The sequence below is a fragment of the Sarcophilus harrisii genome, chromosome 2 (genome assembly GCF_902635505.1).
Source record: "Sarcophilus harrisii chromosome 2, mSarHar1.11, whole genome shotgun sequence".
Classification (NCBI taxonomy): Eukaryota; Metazoa; Chordata; class Mammalia; order Dasyuromorphia; family Dasyuridae; genus Sarcophilus; species Sarcophilus harrisii.
The window spans coordinates 45,074,203-45,094,209 of record NC_045427.1 but is presented as its reverse complement, the minus strand read 5'-3'; the positions used below and the strand labels follow the sequence as shown (position 1 = coordinate 45,094,209).

The 20,007-nt window shown below is 38.6% G+C and overlaps 1 protein-coding gene across 1 annotated transcript in view; it reads left to right on the top strand.

Moving 5' to 3' along the window:
- Positions 1-1,341: 1,341 nt before the first annotated feature.
- Positions 1,342-20,007, top strand: part of TCF25 (transcription factor 25) — a 49,605-nt gene continuing 30,939 nt past the window's right edge. The window contains exons 1-7 of the mRNA XM_031950106.1: positions 1,342-1,597; positions 9,035-9,214; positions 11,315-11,389; positions 12,963-13,087; positions 14,917-14,982; positions 15,928-16,010; positions 18,019-18,149. Of these exons, the coding sequence (XP_031805966.1) occupies positions 1,397-1,597; positions 9,035-9,214; positions 11,315-11,389; positions 12,963-13,087; positions 14,917-14,982; positions 15,928-16,010; positions 18,019-18,149 (861 nt within the window). The 5' untranslated portion in view covers positions 1,342-1,396. The remainder of the gene's footprint in view (positions 1,598-9,034; positions 9,215-11,314; positions 11,390-12,962; positions 13,088-14,916; positions 14,983-15,927; positions 16,011-18,018; positions 18,150-20,007) is intronic.

Below are 20,007 nucleotides of genomic sequence, written 5' to 3'. Positions count from 1 at the left end.
TTCATGGTTTCCAAATTCTGTTAAGTTATCCATATTTATGGTGCAGAACACTATTAGGTGAAAAGATATACACTGAACATTTCATTTTACAAGAATTGCATACATATATGACAGATACACATAAAAATGTTATTATTTGGATGTCCATCAGTTGGAGAATGGCTGAATAAATTGTGGTATATGAATATTATGGAATATTACTGTTCTGTAAGAAATGACCAACAGGATAATTTCAGAAAGGCCTGGAGAGACTTACACGAACTGATGCTGAGTGAAATGAGCAGGACCAGGAGATCATTATATACTTCAACAACAATACTATATGATGACCAGTTCTGATGGACCTGGCCATCCTCAGCAAGGAGATCAACCAAATCATTTCCAATGGAGCAGTAATGAACTGAACCAGCTACGCCCAGAGAAAGAACTCTGGGAGATGACTAAAAACCATTACATTGAATTCCCAATCCCTATATTTATGCCCACCTGCATTTTTGATTTCCTTCACAAGCTAATTGTACAATATTTCAGAGTCTGATTCTTTTTGTACAGCAAAATAACGTTTTGGTCATGTATACTTGTGTATCTAATTTATATTTTAATATATTTAACATCTACTGGTCATCCTGCTATCTAGGGGAGGGGGTGGGGGAAAGAGGTGAAAAATTGGAACAAGAGGTTTGGCAATTGTTAATGCTGTAAAGTTACCCATGCATATAACCTGTAAATAAAAGGCTATTAAATAAAAAAAAAAAAGTTTAAAAAAATGTTATTATTTATAACAGCATAGAATTTCACTTTTTTCTTTTAATTCAGGAGACTGCTTTTCTGTTGTTATTTTAAACAAGAATAGTGTTTTTGTTTTTGTTCTTTTCTTGCTGTTGGATCAGCTAATTGTTTTTTGGGGAAAAAACCTTGTTATATTTTTAGGTATCTTTTATCTTTCTTTTTTTTTTTTACTTTTACAGGTAAACGTCTCATCAGAATTATTACCCAAAAATATTGTTAAAAAAAAAAGGAAGAAAAGTATAATAAAGTTGTAGTTTCGAGTACTTTTGTGTTTTGCTTTTTTCCCCCAGGATGTGACAGGCACTTACTTGCATACTCTTTTATTAACTAAGAAAACCTGAAAAGGATGCAGGTGGCTAAGACACGCCCCTGCTCCCGTTCTCCTGAGCAGATTATTGGCTGCGAGCGCAGCCAATCTGAGGGCTTCTCGGGCGGGCTCAAAGCTCACGGGAGCCTAAGGGCGGGCGTGGCTGGCTTCCTAGGCTCGCCATCTAAGGAAAGCCAAGGCGGACCCACGGTTTCCAGCGCGCACGCGCGACCTCCTCCCCCCGCCCACGCCCCGGTGCGGCAGTGCGCAAGCGCGGCGGGTCCGCGGCCGTTGGGTCTTATGTCGCGCCGGGCCCTCCGGAGGCTGCGGGGAGAACAGCGGGGCCAGGAGCCCCTAGAGCCCGGGGCCCTGCGCTTAGGTCTCGAGGATCGTGATGACGGCGGCGAGGAGGACGACGAGGAAGTGGGACAGCTGCCGAGCGACCCTCGACGGAGGAGGGGGAGGAGGGAGCGCAGCGCCATTAGCAACTTGTACGAGCTGGTGAGGAGCCGCCGAAGGGAGGGGCCGGAGGGGGAAGGGGGACAGGAGGAAGAAAATAGAAGGAGGAAGGAAAGGAGAGGGGGGAGGGGGAGAGAGGGCGGGGCCCGAGGCGTCGGCGTGAGGGGCGGGGCGGGGCGGGTGCCCCGGAGAGGAACCGGGAAGAGTCTGGGGCGGAGCGATGTCAGGGCCACGTCGGAGGCGTCGGGTGGGGGGCAGGGAGGAGTCCGCCCGGCGGCCCCGAAGGTCCCGGAGCATTCCATCTGCAGTCCCTGCGGTTCCGCCTGGACTCCCTCCTTCCCCGAGAATCCCCAGCTCCGGGCCTTCCCCCTTCCCGAGGCCTCTGTGGCCGGCCCGGAACCCGGAGTTCTGGTGCGGCCGCGAACGTGGGAGGGGGAAGACAGGAGTGTCACCTTTACCTATGTAGCCGCCTTGTCGTCTCTGTATAGAAGTGTCCGTGTCTCAATATCTAGATTTATCCATAGCTTCTGTGTCTATAGATAGAAATCTCTAGTTAGCGTGTTAATATTTGCATAGATGCCCGTCTACAAATCTCTAGATTTTCTCCATAGAAACCTATAGGTAACGTGTGTAGATGCGATGTAAATGTAGAGATCTACCTATAGACAACAACACTTGATGGATTTCTATAGGTGGAAACCTACATGACCAAATCTTGGCAGATAACTGCATCTTACAGATAGAAATCTGTGACTATCTTGTCCATACGGATGCATCTGTAAAAATCCATAGATAGATTTAGATATGTAATCTATACTGCTATCTTGTTATCTGTACGGGGGTCTGTGTCAGGACGTAGCTACAGCCAGATCTGTCTGTGAATATCTATTTACAGGTTGAAATCTATAGCTAAGTTTTATCCATAGTTATCTCTGCAAATTGCACATTTATCTGTCCACACACTTAACTGCGTTTATAGAAATCTATAGCTATACCTACATAGGTACCAATCTGTACCTATCTATATTGGTCTATGTTGAACATACTGATCTTCAGACGGATTTCTTTCTCTCTTTAGAAATGCTCCCTCTTTTAAAAATGTTTACTTATCCTTGGGCCCACTATTTTTACAGACAGAGATTGTTTGTTTTTTTAACCTCCCCTTCCTGATAGAGTGCTTTGTATATGTGTTAGGCATTACATCATTTGTTTTTTTAGTTGAATCAGCTCTAAAACTGGAGGAAATCTTAGAGATCTAATTTGACTTCCTCATTTTGCAGATGAGGAAATTGAGCCTAGAGAAAGGAAGTAGATTAGGTGATACCAGATGTCCCTTCCGGATTCTATGATTCTAAAATTACTTGCCAGGAAGTAAGTAGGAAGAAAGATTTGGGAACAGTGATAAGGGGGAGGAAGAAGTAGGTGACTTCTTATTTCCTTTTTCACCACTAAATTTTTTTTTTTTTATGTTGATGATGATTGAGAGTTAATAACAGAACGCTGGAAAGTTACCCATGCATATAACCTGTAAATAAAAGGCTATTAAATAAAAAAAATTTTTAAAAAAGAGTTAATAACAGAAGGACTGTAACCAAGTAATAATAGTTTATATTTATATAGTGCTTACATGGTTTATGGATTAGATAAATTGTCCCGTTTGATCTTCATAACAACCCTGTGAGGTAAATGGTACAATTTTATTCCAGTTTAACATATGAGAAACCCGAAGTGTTGTAGGAAATATTTGAGGCCTTGAGAGAGTTGGGTGATATCTAAGCACCCTCCCAGCTCTTAACAAATTCAGGAATCATGGAGAAAATCTAATTCAGATTGGCAATTGTATTTAATTTCTTAGAGGACATACTTTAAAAGAGGTATTGTGACAGCAGCTGGAGATAAAAAGACAAAAAGTAAACTGTTATTCCCAACGTCAGACAGTGGACATGCTACTAAGGGAATACAGCATATATAGGAGCAACTAAAAAATATGTGCAAAATAATTTTAGAAGTATTGACAACTAGGGGGAATCAGAAGAACAGATTGAGAGAGAGACCAAGAAAGACTTGAGACTGGATGGATGCTAGTCCTCTCAAAAGAACTAAAGAAGTTTTTTGGGGGGAGGATATGAATCCAATTTTGGACTTGCTTGAGATACAGAGTTAGCCCGCAGGTAAAGATGAGGCCTTGGAATTCAGAAGAGACTTGAGGCTGAATTTATGCATATAAATGATAATGAACCAATGGAAGCTAGTGACATCACCAGAAGAGAAAATTTGGAAAGAAGAGGGGTTGAGAGAGAACCTGGCAAGTAATAGTTACAGTTAGGAATTGAATGATGATCTAGTAAAGGAGACAAGGGGATGTTGAGACAGGTAATAGAATAGCTAGCAAAGGCTTTATCCCAGAAACACCAAAGGTTCTGGGAGTGGAGCTGGTTGATGCTTTCCCAAGTTTCAGAGAGGATACCTCTCAGATCTGTGGTGAAGGAAGGAATTTGAGTCCAAAGAAGAACTGGAACTCATTATTGAATATCAAATAGATAATTTTGATTATATTAAGTTAAAAAGTTTTTGTACAAACAAGATTAGAAGGGAAGCAAAAAAATGGGAAAGGCCTCATTTCTCAAATATTTAGAGAATTGACTCATTTATAAAAGCTCAAATCATTCTCCAGTTGATAAGTGGTCAAAGGATATGACTAGACAATTTTCAGATGAAAAAATTGACACCATTTCTAGTCATATGAAAAGGTGCTCTAAATCATTATTGATCAGGGAAATGCAAATTAAGACAACTCTGAAGTACCACTATACACCTCTCAGATTGGCTAAGATGACAGGAAAAGATCATGATGAATGTTGGAGGGGATGTGGGAAAACACTAATACATTATTAGTGGAATTGTGAATGGATCCAGCCATTCTGGAGAGCAATTTGGAACTATGCTCAAAAAGTTATCAAACTGTGCATACTCTTTGATCCAGCAGTGTTTCTACAAGGCTTATATCCCAAAGGAGGGAAAGGGGGGACCCACATGTGCAAAAATGTTTGTGGCGATCCTTTTTGTAATGGCAAGAAACTCATCAATTGGAGAATGGCTAAATAAGTTATGGTATATGAATGTTATGGAATATGATTGTTCTGTAAGAAATGATCAGCAGGATGATTTTAGAAAGGCCTGTAAAGACTTATATGTACTGGAAATGAGCAGAACCAGAAGATTTTTATACATGGCAACAAGAAGATTATACGATGATCAATTCTGATGGAATCCTTTCCAACAATGAGATGATTGAGGCCAGTTCCAAAGAGCTTGTAATGAAGAGCCATCTATACTTGTAATGGGCGAGAACTCTGTACTTGAAACAAAGATTCTTACAAGGTGTTAATTCAGTGGAATTGATAAGACAATGGTTATCTAGTTTAGCATGGTGATTAATAGTTCTCTAGTTCAGTATGATTGAATTAATCTTACAAAAAATAATGATTCCCTAGTGATACAATGATTGGTTTATACTCTGTATGCTGCATATAAACTGGGACAAACTCGGCCAGAGACAGACTGGGAGGGGGACTAGGACAGATTCAGAGAAGACAGAGGATTGGAGGCAGGAGCTCAAGCTCTTGGAGCCAAGAAGAGACATTCATTCCATCTCCCACCTTTGTGGTGGCTGGAGACTGGAGCACAGGCTCCTGGACTCAAGGAGACTTCAAGATAGAGACCATCATGGTGGTCCTCCTGCCTCCCCCACAGAAACAAAGACATATTCTGGAGGACCTCTAGAAATCTGCCTAGACCCCAGGCAAAGAAACTAGACCATGAAGGAGATAATAAAGTATTTGGACTTTATCCTTGACTATTCTTGTGGTGATTACTCTGCTGAAACGAAGGCTGGTCCAGAGATCTGAAATGAATGGCATCTATGCTACAACATAGACTTGGAAAAATGCAAAAGAACTGGAGGAGGTAGATAACTTGGAATAGAAAACTGTAATCAATGGGACTTGGCAACTTGTTGGCTATGGGGGTTGATGGAAGGGCTAGAGAAAAGGAAAATTACCAATTGTATGATCCTGGATGATTGAAAAGATAGTGCTATCAACAGAAACATGGAGGGAGAACTTCAAGTTTTCAGTATAAAAAGTTTGAGATGCCAACAGAAGGTAAAGTTAGTGCTTACTGCCAGACAGTGCACTAAGTACCAGAGATACTAATATAAGCAAAAAGAAAGATCACCCTGGTGGAGATGTTGTACAGCAGGTGGTTAGTAATATGGGACTACATGTCCTACCATTACCATAAATTTAATGTGTCCTATAGTTGACCAAAACCTTTTCCCCAAAATTGGCTCTTCTTCTTGGTTTTGTTATTTCTCTTAGTGGCTTCACCATTTCATCCAGTTATTATGCTCAAAATCTTGGCTTTATACCTTGACTTCCTTCCATCACTTATAACAGTTGATTGGATTCTTATTCCACCCCTACAAAACCTGTAGAAACTCCAGGGTTTTTTGTTTGTTTGTTTGTTTGCATTTTTCTAGGTCTATGTTGTGGCATAGATCTAGAAAGGCTTTGGGACTCTAGCCTGCAAGACCTCTCCAGCACCTGTTTAGACTATTGCCACAATCTTTTCTTGCTAAGTCTTCTCTTTCTTGGGACTGCCAAAATTATCTTTCTCACATATTGGTCTGGTCATGTCACTTCTCAGTTCAGACTTCTTTGGGAGTTCCTAACTGCCTGCAAAATAAAGGTCAAACTCCTTTGCCTTGGAACTCCCATTTTTCTGTTCAGTGTACTTTTTGCAACAATAAACCTGGACTCCCTCTGCCTGTACTTTATTTTTTATTTATTTTTTTAATAGCTTTTTATTTACAAGTTATATGCATGGGTAATTTTACAGCATTGACAATTAATTGCCAAACCTTTTGTTCCAATTTTTCCCCTTTCCCCCCACCCCCTCCCCTAGATGGCAGGATGACCAGTAGATGTTACATATATATTAAAGTATAAATTAAATACGAAATAAGTATACATGACCAAACCGTTATTTTGCTGTATAAAAAGAATCGGACTCTGAAATAGTGTACAATTAGCCTGTGTAGGAAATCCAAAGTGCAGGCGGGCAAAAATATAGGGATTGGGAATTCAATGTAATGGTTCTTAGTCATCTTCCAGAGTTCTTTCGCTGGTGTAGCTGGTTCAGTTCATTACTGCTCCATTGGAATTGATTTGGTTCATCTCATTTCTGAAGATGGCCAGATCCATCAGAACTGATCATCATATAGTATTGTTGTTGAAGTATATAATGATCTCCTTTCTGCCTGTACTTTCAACATACTCTTGTACTTTTTTCCCCTCCATGCCTGTGGACAGCCTTTTTACTCTGGTTAATTCCTGTGCATCCTTTAAAGCTCAACTCATGTGCCATCCCTCTGAAACCCACACTGATCTTTTTTGAAAAAAGTTATTTCTTTTGTTGTTTCTCCTTTCTCCATATTAAATCACTCTACTCTCCTTCTCTACCCCCAGTTAGTTCTTTGGAGTCAGTAATGGTCATGGTGTTTGACCTGAGTTCTGTTATGTTTTTAGGCTTGTTTTCCTTTATGGTATTGTCATCAGGATTCTGGTTGTTTCACTCTGTCATTTCATATAGGTCTTTTCAAACATCTCTGGATTCTTCATAGTTTTCTACAGTTTGTTTAGTCTTTCCCCATTGTTTTGATCCCACAAAGAGTGCTGTTAATAATAATAATGATAATAGTTTTTGTAGCACTTACGTAGGACCAGCCACTGTGATAATAAGCACTTTTCCTATCTTTATCTCATGTGATTCTCACATTTTGGAAGATAGGTGCTCTTATCCCTCAGATAAGAAAATGGGCAGACAAAGGTAAAGGGACTTGGCCAGGCTCACCCAGCTAATAAATTTCTAAAGTCAGATTTGAACCCAGGTTCAAATGTCTCAATATTAATACTTTATTATTTATCCCATCATTTTATTAATTATTAATATTGTTTATTTTGTTGATACTGATTTTTTATTTGGAAGAAAACCTTTCTGTCTTTAAGCTGGGAGTTGTGTCTGTGTGTGCAGGTGTACATACATTCTTGGATATGCCTTCTACTTATCCTTTATTCTTTCTCCCTTTCCTCATTAGAGATAAACTTCCTGTAGAACTTTAACATAATAGTAGTACTTCTCTTTTGTACTTTCCTCATGTGCTTGCCAGGTAATACTAGATCTTATAGCTATCCTTGCAATTTTTTGGGTGTCTTTTAAACTTATCACTTCCATATAGGTAGAACCTGTAAGTGTTAACTAAGTATTGTATTTTCCCCAGCAGCTAGCACAGTGCTGGGAAATAAAACTTTTTTTTCTAATGGTCCTGCATAAATCAGTGAATATATAGTTAACATTAATAGAAAAAAAAGGGCATATGAATAATCCTCACATAATATCTATTAATCCCCAAATATCTTTGTAATGAAAAGAAACAATTGAAAATATACACACATATACATATTTGGGTACAAATTCTTTTTATCGCAAATTCTGATCCTGCATTAATTTGCCAGTAATGTTGATTCTCCAGGCCGAGAACTTTACAAAGTCACGCGCGCACACACGTGTGTGTATGTAAATGTGGCAATTGTAAGATCTTTAAATGTCCAAAGGGGAGTTTATGTTTGATCCTAGGTAATAGGAAGTTGTTAAAATTTATTGAGTGGTGAGATGTCACTACTACTAAAGTATCAGATATTTAAAACAAGAGTTCATCTTTTTGTGCTTTTTGACAGTCTGGTTAAACCCATCCCTTAAAATAATTGTCTTTAGATGCATAAGATACAATAGGGTTTCCAAATCAAAACTAATTACATTGCAATAAAAGTTATCAATTAAAAAAAAAAATTACAAACCCCCTTAAATGCTTACATGAGTTGCTATTACTAAAAGGAATTGAGTCAACTTGTAATACTCACTCTGGTGACAATGCTATCTGAATTTATCTAGGTTGGTTTTTAGTCAATTAATCCATCAAAAAGCATTCATTGAAGTGTTTACTTTGTTTGGGGTACTATATCTGCCCTGGGGATACAAAGAAAAAGCTAAACCCAACCCTGTGTGTAGGTGTCCTAAGTGCTTAACATTCTAAGCACATGGCACACCTACAACTCAGTACTTATAAGATAAAGTTAGTGCCAGGTTTCCTTTGAGGGAGGAAGGAAAAACTAAGAAAGGCTGCCTGCAAGAAGGACAAAAAGATATTGAAGGTATGAATCTCAGGAATTCTTTCAAAAGTATCCCAACTGTGAGAAATCCTTTATGTTGGCTACATTTTTATGTTATATATTGCTGTTATTTAGTAGTAAATACTCAAGGCTTAAGTTTCCTTCCCACTCCAAAGGCCTACTTTGAAAATAACTTATATTTCCTGTTCTACTGTTTAATATATAACTTATTTTCTTTTTACCAACACAGATAACCAGTGAAGAACCTGAGGATGAACTTGTATCCAAAGCAAGGGGAGAAGATTACAGACTGAAGGTACAAGAGGGCGCAGAGAACAATGAAGACACTAAACATGGAGAACTAGAGGTCAACCAAGAAAGAGATGGCGAAAGTCTTTCACAAGAAAACCAGGCAGCAACTAATGCACAGGTATTCAGAAATAAATACTATTCTTCTTCTGTATAGGACACATAGTCAAGATATAGTAGATTGGCACCAAGAGCTACATTGCCCAGTCAGTCAACTTGCATTTCTTCAGCACCCACTAATTGCTGAAGCTATGGGGAAAAGGAAAAGTCATTCCCTGCTGAGAAGCAGCTTGTAGTTGCAAACATAGGATAAACTGGAAGTTGTCTGAAAGAGAAGGCACTGAGATTCATAGTGATTGGGAAAAGTTTTTTGCAGAATGTGGGACTTTAACTGACACCTAAGGGAAGCCAGGAGGCAGAAAAGGTGTGGGAGGTGCTTGGAGTTAGGAGGTGAACCTTGTGTTGATGGATCACAAGATATTTCAAAGATTGGAAAGATAAGAGGGGGCAGGTTTATAAAGGAATTTGATCCTGGAGGTGAGAGCACCACCAAAGTTAATTAATGGTGGCTGGTACAGTCAGACCAAATTGTACTATTTTAGAAAGATCAGGTTGACAGCAGAATGTGGGGAGACTATTGAAGTTGTCCAGGCAAGAGGTGATGAGGGCCTGCACCAGGAGGTGCAATGTCAGAGGAGAAAAGACGGTTGTATATAAGAGATTTTCTGAAGGTAGAAGTGACAAGACTTGACCATTGATTGGATAGGGGAGGTGAGAGAAGAGATGAGGATGGTAGTACCCTTAATTATAATAGGGAAATTAGAAAGAAGGGAAGGTTTTGGGGGAAGCATGAGTTGGGTTTTGCATACGTTGTGTTTTAGATTTCTAGAAGACATCTGATTCAGGACAGAGGTGGAGACTAGAGGTCAGCAGAAAGTTTAGGGCTGCCTAAGTAGAGCTGAGATTCATGAGCCTCAAGGTGATAGTTGAGGAGAAAGTGAGGCAGGTGACCTTGCCCAATCCTCCCTCACTCAAACCCAACTCAACTCACTTGTCATGACATCACAGTGCTCTGAGAAGGAAGGACAAACACCAACAACTTCTTCCTTAAATAAGAGAGGTTCTCTCCAAGTATGTTTATCAGTAGTTTATTTAGCAGCTCTTACTTATTGTTGATTGGCTTTTTAAAAAAGTGTTCTTGGATGGTGGAAAGAGTTACAAGTCTCTTCCTCAGTCCTCTGGAGTTTTGTGTTTGGAAATGCTTTTTTAACTAGGAACTGGACTAGATTACTGCTTTTTTGCTCTTTTGAAGACACAAAGGTTGGATCCATATTTCACAGTGCCTGATCACTGCATTCTCGTTGTTCCTGTGTTCAATTCCCCCCAAAAGAGTTTCTAGCCACATTTTTTTTTTTCAAAATTAAAATAGTCTTTAATAAATTTAAAAATAGAACTTGGGCAGGGCAGTGGAGGACACATATTCTGATTATTTTTTTTTATAACTTTATTGACAGAATCCATGCCAGGGTAATTTTTTACAACATTATCCCTTGCACTCACTTCTGTTCCGATTTTTCCCTTCCCTCTTTCCACCCTCTCCCCCAGATGGCAAGCAGTCCTATACATGTTAAATAGATTACAATAGATCTTGGATACAATATATGTGTGTAGAACCGAATAGTTTTCTTGTTGCTCAGGGAGAATTGGATTTAGAAGGTATAAATAACCTGGGAAGAAGAACAAAAATGCAAGCAATCATGGGTAATTTTTTACAACATTATCCCTTGCACTCACTTCTGTTGTGATTTTTTTTTCCCTTTCTTCCCTCCACCCCCTCCCATAAATGGCAGGCAGTCTTATACATGTTAAGTAAGTTATACTATATCCTAGATGCAATATATGTGTGAGAACAGTTCTCTTATTGCACAGGAAAAATTGGATTCAGAAGGTATCTAACCCCTTTTAAAGGGGAGAAAGCCCAAAAAAGTTGCCTTCTGTCTCAATCTTTTTACTCCTCTATTTCTTTTTTCTTAAGCATATTCCCATTTGGCTACTTGGGGGTAGACGTGAGAAGCCTACCTCTATCATATCATTAAGTTTTCTTCCTAAATTGACCTGTCCTTTGTCTCCTCAGAAATTTGGGAGGTGACAAAACCCTTTCTTACCCTCTTCAGTGTCCTGGCTCCTTTTTCTGTGCATAACAGTGTTCTTCTCTTGACAGCCTAATCTGAATAACAAGCCACGGAAGAAGAAGAAGAAGAAGAAAAATAAGAAAACTGCAACAGGAGAAACTCCGGTATGTTTGAGTCAAAGCTTTCCCTTCTGATCCTTCAGGCTGCTTCTCAGAGGAATTTAGAAAACATTGATTCCAAGGTTTTTTGGTCAGTAAACATTTATTAAACGCTTACTGTTTGCTAAGCACTGTGTTAAGAATCAAAAAAGAAAAGGCAAAAACACTATGTCTGCTCTCCAGGAGTTCCTACAACTCCTCTGTACTTGTAAAGTGTAGACAGAGTAGTTGGAAACTCATCTCAGAAGGGAGGTTGGGGGAGTGGAAAGGCATCCTGTGGAAGGTGGAAGTGAGCTTCGTCCTGACGGGAGACCAAGAAGATGGAGATGGGAGAAAGCCAGGGGGATGTGTTAGGGATAAAGACTGTCACAAGGAGTGGTATAGGAGTGAGGGAAAAGGATTGAGGTTGAGAAAGTCTCTTAGAACCCCGCAGGATGGGGCTTGGGGCCTCAGGAAAGATGGGAGCATCAGGACTTTATTGGGTAGGGAAAGGTGACGAGTGGCCAGCTTGAAGTGAGCCGGGGCCCAGGAGGTTCCTCTTGTGAAGGATGATGAGGTGAGAGGGGAGAAGGGAGAGACAGGGCAGGTAGGGTGAAGGTAATGAGTGCAGACATGGAGATGAGCAGCAGCCAGTGTGAGCAAAGTACAGCCAGCACCACAGAGGGCGACTGGGTCATGGATTCATCAGAAGTGAGCCAAGGCTCAGTGGAAGATGAAGGCTGATCTGGGCTGGGACTTTGGGGGTGTAGAGCAAGCAATGGGAGTGAGAAATAGGCCTTATACTTCAGCAGCCTGGGGTTTGGGATCACTGAGGTAGGGAGAGTTTGAGGAACAAATTCAAGCACAGTAGCATGTGGTAGGTAATGTCGGAGTTGAGGGCCCTCCTGGAGGTTCAGCGTGATGCGTCCTGGAGGCCTGCTTCCTCCACAGTGGAAGAAGAGGTCATAGGGGAGTCTAAGCAGGAAGTAAGAGTGGGCTGTTAAAGTGTGTTCTGGGAAAGTTTGGGGAACACTGGAGAAGTTTGGAGTGAAAAGGCCATGGCCTGGAGCCCCCATCAGCGGTATAATGTAGATAATTCTGAAATAGGAAAAGATTGCTTAAGAAGGATTGGCCTCCTTTGCTTCGTGCAATTCCTCTGGAAAATCAAGAATGCTCTTGTTCTACTGCCTCTTTTTTTTTTCTTTTCTAATCTGTGTTACACAATACTCTGTAGTATTGAGCTATCTCACTGCATCTGTGGACTCTCTACCTTCTCTTGTTTTATCTTCTGTTAACTTGGCAATTCAACAGCAAGTGGAAATAATAATTTTATGTGTTCAGTTTATTGTCAACAAATGCATTTCAAACTCATGCCCTTGACCCTTGGAATTCTAGGAATGATTCATCTTCTGGCATTACAATTTGAATTTTATTTTGCATAGTCCTAATCACAAATCCCAAAGTTATTTTACCTGATTCTTCTCCTAAAAAACAAAAACAACCATTTGATAACTACTATGTTTAATGGATTCTTATGGTAGAGTTTAAAATAGAATTACTTTAATAGTTGTTCTATCTTGAACTTTTTTGTTGCTTTCAGGAAGATGATGGTCTGGAGGATATTGACAGCATTTTAGAGAAAATTGAAGTTACCAATGGTCTGTCAAATCAGACTCATAGCAGTGTCATCCTGGAGAGTCGGCCTCTTCTCTATGTCGAACACAGGTAAGAGATTAATGGTGTTTTTCATTTTTTTCTTCCTCCAGACAGACTTTGCTGTAACATAGAGCCCATCTGTTCTAGCAGGAAAACTATTTCTTGGAGAGTGTTGGATTTATTTTGTTTAACTCTTCAAGATGTTTCCTGAAGGATGTTACTATAAATGTGGTCCTTCATTTCAGATCAAATTAATCAACTGTTAGTCTTTTAGATAAATATAAATTCCTTACTCTTAAAATTCTGCTGGTAGAGAAGGGATCACCTTGCTCTTAATTTCCCAGTTCTTCTGATATATTCACTCTAAAAGGAAAACAGATACTTATCCACGTATTTGGGGTGAGTCTCTTTTTCATGTGGACTTTGATGAGATAGCATACCTCTCTGTTGGCTAATTCCTATAGTTGTTCTTTAGTATTGAGTATCTGTATTATGTCCTAAGTGGCTCTTCCTAGAATAGAACTAATGTGCTAGTTACAGTATATATGTGTATAGGGGAAAGAATCCTGCACTGGGAGTTAAGATTTTGTCATTCTGCCATTGAACAGTTGTCAGGATTTAAAGCAAGTCATGTAACATTTCCCGAGTCTTTTTTAAGCCACACATAAAGTTGGGAAAGGTTTTGATACCCAATTATATTTTAAGTACATTTTGTTAAAAAAGTAGAATATTATTGATCACACTGGTTTTTTTACAACACCTATATTTCCCAATCTGTTCTTCCCAAAGCCTCCTCCCAGGGAGTTATGCCTTATTCCAAAGAGAAAAGAATTTGGCAAAAGTAATCAATACCTTCCCAAAGTCTGCCATTGTATGTAGCATTCTATAATCCTCCCACCCATGCATCTCTGCAAGGATATGGGGAGATACCTTCTTATATCCTTGCTGGGTCCAGGTTTGGGCGTTATCATTTCACAGCATTTATTGTTTTCTTGCTGCCTTTTGTCTTAATATCACAATTGTTTTTGAGGAGGTTCAAGGGGAGTCTTCTTATTTACTTGAACCTGCTCTTGAAACAAAACTAATTTAGCAAAAACATTTGCAGTCTTTTTTAGCTTTTTTTTTTTTTTTTTTTTTAAGCTCTTAATATGCTAGTTACAACTCATTTGCCTTCATAATTTCCTTCTGCTTTCGTTAGGTCATAGCTCTTAATTCATTCTGTCTTGGTGCACATCCTCCTGCCCTCCTCTCCTCTGCTCTCTTTTCACTATCCCAAAGTTGGAACAGTGTTATTATTTGGCACGCCTGCTTTGTCCTCTGAACTATAGGTTTATAGCTTATCTCTGCAGACACTAACAGAGCAGTCATTCTGTGTTCATTGAAGATGCAAAAGGCTAGTTTTAACTTGTAGGAGCATGCACACAGGTGATACTCCTCTTTGGACACATGGATACAGAACTCAGCTTTCCTCTTCTCTTTATTTTCTCATCTCTCCAGCCTTGCGTAGATGGGTTTGTTTGCCTTGCTTATATCATCTTATCTAATTGTTAGCCTGCCAGGCTTTTAAAGATATGGAAGACATCTTTAACAATCAGACAGATGACATGCTTTTTCGAGGAGTAGCTCTCTGCAGGTCATATTCTTCCACAAGACAGGGCAAGTACTTTAGAAGCTGTCCTTTTGGGGTTTTCCCTGAGAAGCATGTGCCTGACTACATGGCTGACCCTGTAGAGGGCAGCAGTTCAGACTACAAAGTGAACAAGATTGCAGATTGTTGACTATTCTTCAACTTAAGGTCACTATTTTCACTGTTCCATTGTTGTTTGGAGTTTAGGAATAAGAAAAAATTCTCAGTTGTAAGAAAGTTCTATTTTTGTTTTTTATTTCTAATTCTCTAGACACTTGAATCCAGAAACAGAGTTGAAAAGATATTTTGGAGCTCGAGCTGTCCTTGGAGATCAGAGGTGAGAACAAAGAAATCTTGCTATGAAGTGAATTACTTTAGTAGTATTTAAAATGGCTATTGAGAAGAAATCCTAGCATTCCATGAGTATGCCATGAATACCAAGAAATAGTATTTCTCTTAATTTTAGAGAAGTTATAGAAAGTTAGTTTTAGTATTTGAAAGTCCTTAGAAGGAGATGGACTTTGCTCTGAGCTTTTTTTTTTAAGTGAAAATGTTTTGTTCATCTTTCATTTTTTTTCCGCTCACATTCTTAGACTCTGTATTGGCCTATTAGTGACTATTAGGCATTCTGAGACTTGATGATCACAGCATCCTAAATCTGATGTTAAAGCTAGTATTACCTTCATCAGTAAAGCGTAAACTGCCTAACATGGGCAAAGTACTAGTTTTGATTTGCTTACTTGGTTAACCTTGGGAGTATTGGCATTTTAGAAAAATTAATAGAAAATCACATCCCATCTGAAATTTTTTGGTCATATATTGAACAAGAAAATTACTACAAGGTATCTCAAAGATCTTAGTGCTATTTAAACTTTAATTGCTAAACTAACATTGCTTTAATAGCTTAAAACCACACCAAGACTTTGGGGGCATCCTGCATTTTATGGCTCTGGAGCAAATCAGATTAAAGGTATATCAGTACTGTAATCCTATTTTTTGAACAGAAGGAATCTCAGAGATTGTCTAGTGCAGCCTCATTTTATAGATAATTCCCAAAGGGATGAAGTGACTTAACCAAGGTCACCCAGACAATCAAGGAACCAGAGCTAATTTCTCAGCTTTAAACACATTATTTTTAAGGGAAACCCTACAGGCAACACAAAGAATATTGCAACCTGTAGTGTGGAAGATTTCTTAATTTTTTACATATTGACCAGTGATTAGATAACTGAAGGAGTTTGTCCCTAAAGATAAAGCATTGTCTACATTTTTTAATCTGCAGACCTCGACAAAGACAGCGTCAGTACCACCGAAGCACATGGCTGACCACTCCAAAGAGCACCTGGCCCCGCTACACCAAAACAGGTGGGAGCCTTATTAGGTTATGGTCACCTTATGCCAGCTGTGATCATTTTCTTCCCTATAAAAAAGGAATGATTCTTGCCAAACCCAAAAGGCTGCTATGAAGATCAAATGGATTAATTCTCATGAAAGCATCTTGCATGAATGTTACAAAATTACAAACAAGCATGGCTCCCCAAAAAAGATATATATTTTTATAGGGAAGAAAATAGGCTCATTTAAATAATTTTCCAGTAGTTATACAGCTTGTAATGAGGGTGCTGAAACTAGCACCCAGCTTTTCTTATCCAGAGTTTTTTCTGTTGCATTGGGGAGAGAGGGGAGGGGAGAGAGAGAGGAAGTCCTTGATGATTTTTTTCCCAATAGATACATTAGTATTGGAGAAGAAAGAATCATTTTGAAATATACTAGGCATATAGTTATCAAGTTTAATAGCTTTTAAAACACAAATGTAAGGTTAACCTAACCCCATATTAAGATTTTTGAAATATCCCACATATTTTTTAAAATTTTGTTTTTTAAAATTAACTTTTTTTCCCTTTAGATCTTTGAAACATAGGAATCAGTATAGTTTTCAAACTATTTGATATATAGTGAATATAGCATGACATAGGAGATTTGTGTCCATATTTATCCCTAACTTATGACTTTAGGCAATTTGTGGTTTTTCCTTCCATTATCATATTCTCCAGTTTTCTCACATCTTCAGCAAAAAAAAAAAAAAATCTTTTTCAAGCTATAGGCAATATCTGTATCATTGGGATGGTTATTTGTGGTACCACTATGTAGTAATAGTGTCTTGTGTTAAGATGTCCAACCAGGGTATCACTTGTGAGGAGATGGGGTTCAGCTATTTTATAAGGACAGGTCAAAACTGGATTGTTTCAATCCTGGTCCCTTTGAATTCCAATAGAAGATCTGGACCTATCCCAGCCCCACCCGAATCTGAGCCAACTTTGGGGCTACACCCCAAAGCCCCTCGAGCTAAGTCTCTGACTTACAAGGGCCGTACTGGGACCCCCTCTTTGCAGAGATTCCAAACATGGCAGCCATGTGAGGACCCTCTGTCCACTGGACCCTCTGTCCAGTGCCCTCCTTGTCTCTACCTTCACCTATCTCCTACTTCTAAACTCAGTAATAAACCTCTTTTATCAATCTAAAAAAAAAAACTGGATTGTTTCAGGTTGGTCAGAAGAATTAAACTTTGTAAGTAGTAAATAAGAGGTATAAATTTGCATATGAAAATTGAGCTATTTACACTTATCCTACACTATTCCTTGATGGAATAGGAGAGAAAGAAGTGCCTTTCCCCCTTCTTTACTAAAAAAGACCTGAAACTCATGTAGGTATACCATCAAACTTATCCCCCCTCTCTCCCCCCAAGGCAAAGGGAGTCTTATTACCTTTGTGCCACTTCATGTTACTCTCCCTTTTGGGTACACTTTTTCCATGACTTCCCTCCTCTCCCCAAAGCAATTCTTAGATATTCATTTTAACCTATTGTTACCTGGATACAGTTTTTGTATAGGAGTATGTATTAAAATGTGGGTGTCAACATTCCCATCTCCCAACAACCTTACACACATTGTTTTTAAAGCGATCCAGATCAGTTTATATGCAGGCTTCTGAATCTGGACTGTATACTACAATTCAAAATATCACTGTGAATGTTAGACATTTTTTTCTAAAGCGGATCATAATGCATATAAAGACCTAAATTATTTTGTAGTTTTAGGCTAAACCATTTTAAATTAAGTTTGGTAATGTTTCAAGAAAGGATTTAGCTCTAAATCTAAAACAAGCATTAAAATCCTGGAATTTGGGAATAGAGAATATTAGCTAATAAAAGTTCTGCCAGCTTTAAGTCCTCAAGAAAAGAAGGCCTTACTAACCATAACTATTCCTTGTTATTAATACATGTAACTGTGGGTTATAATTTGGAGCTATTATAATTCTTCTGAAACTGACTAGGATTGACTTGGTTCACCGATAGAATTTCCAATAATTTTAGGTATTACAATGCGAGTGCTGGAATCCAAAAGGGGAGTTCAGCACTTCACATTTGAACACCACCGAGAGTACCAGCAGGTGCAGTTCCAGTTCCTGAGTGCAGTGGAGTCCATGGACCCCAATAATATTGTGGTATGTCATGAAGAGAGAATGGCTACTCTGAATGTTCAGTTCATCCCACTGGGCCCCTGTCCTGTTGTGGTAACAACTACCCGTTCCCCGGGCTGCCCCTGGCCAAAGGAAAGAAAGTAGAGAACAAGCTTTCAAGCCAAACGGTATGAGAAATAAGAAAGCTCCTTTGTGTGAGTTCTTTCAGCTGAGGAAGTGGGAAATGAGTATATAAATAAGTGTGAGATGACCTTTAAAGACAGAGTTTAGCTACCAGCTGTTCTATTTTTAAACCTTTTTCTTTGGAAGAAAGCAAAGTCATTTATTAGTGTTTTAGTAGAACAACTTCAGCATTGAAATTTTATGAAACCTGTCCAATTTTCTTAAATTTGATAGGAAAATTTGAGACTCGGGGACTGAAGTTGAAGTAATATGGATACATTGTTCAGAATCTGAAGAATTACAAAACAAATGAACAACAAACTTCATAAAAACTCAGGCCCGTATCAGTGTTAAAGATAGATCTTTTTACATGATTTCTTTTCTAGACGGTCTTATCAGCAGAATTAATTGAAACTGAAAGTGTAACAGTGCCCTGCTCTTCTCTTGCACCTTCATATCATAGGTTATCATGTTGGTAATATCATTGAAGAGGTTTGTTTGTTGTGTGGGTGTGCCAATGAGTAATATGTCCTGATTTTAAAAACTTGAATTCCCAGTTGATTTCAAGCTCCAGAAGAGCTCCTTAGAATTGAATCTGTCTTCCTATTACAGAGTTGGTCCAAATCTTGTGCCTGGGAACTTTGTCATTTTAAGATTTTTGATAAGATGAGAAGCAACAGCCCTATTATAATTATACTAGTACTCTAGAAAGATAAATTTCAGAAGGTTCAGAAAAAGGATAAGTACAAACCTGTCGACAGACATTTTTACAAGGAAAGCCAGCCATGGAAAGATGAGATTTTCTCAATAAAGGAATTTTAAAAATGTAAAGAAAAATAATTTTGATGAAGAAATTAAGCTGTCCAAAGAAAGTAATGTGATATATAGGTGACACAGTTTAGATTTTTTCTTTTTACATGTTCAGAAGATAGAAGCAAAAGCAGATAATAGAAGATGGTTCCATAATCCTGTAATGATTTTCTAAGAATAGGCATCAAGAGCTCTGTAATTGAATAAAATGAGGCTGGCAAGAAAAGCCCAGGACAAGAAAAGTTTGGGGGTTTTTTAATTTAATTTTTTAAAAACCTATATTGGGAGCAAAAGAATCTTAAGAGGATAAGGTATAGAATAGAGTTGGTAGAACAGATGTTAAATCTTACAACAGAAAGGAGATAGAACTTGCCAACTTTTGTTTTGCTATGAAAGATCTTTCGATTAAAAAAGATAAAATGATCAGTAGGGACTTGATACCCACAAGAAGTAGTTAGATAGTGAGAAGGGACTTGGCTGCCTTTGATTAATTCAAGTGACAAAGCCCAGAAAAACATCCCCATCTACTGAAAGAATTGGCCGTTGTGACTGTTTAACTACTGAGAGAACTCTCTGAACAATCACATCAAACAAGAAATGTACCTACAGACTGGAAAAGCTTGAATTTTGATCCAAATTTTTTTTAAAGTGAAGAAAATATTGAGTTGGATTTTTGCTTGTGGCAAAGTTTTAGTACTTATTGGAAGTGGTTAACTTCTTGAAAAAGAAATGTAAAAATAGCTTCATCAGTGTATGTGTGGTCCATCTATCTTTGTTTTCTTTTTTGTTAGTGTTAGTAACCTGGTATAGGAAGGTGGTATTTGAATATTTGAATAGGTCACTTAGATTTTAGTCAAGTCTTGGATGTTATTCTTATGAAGAAAAATGGAGCAGTAGGACAAAACAAACA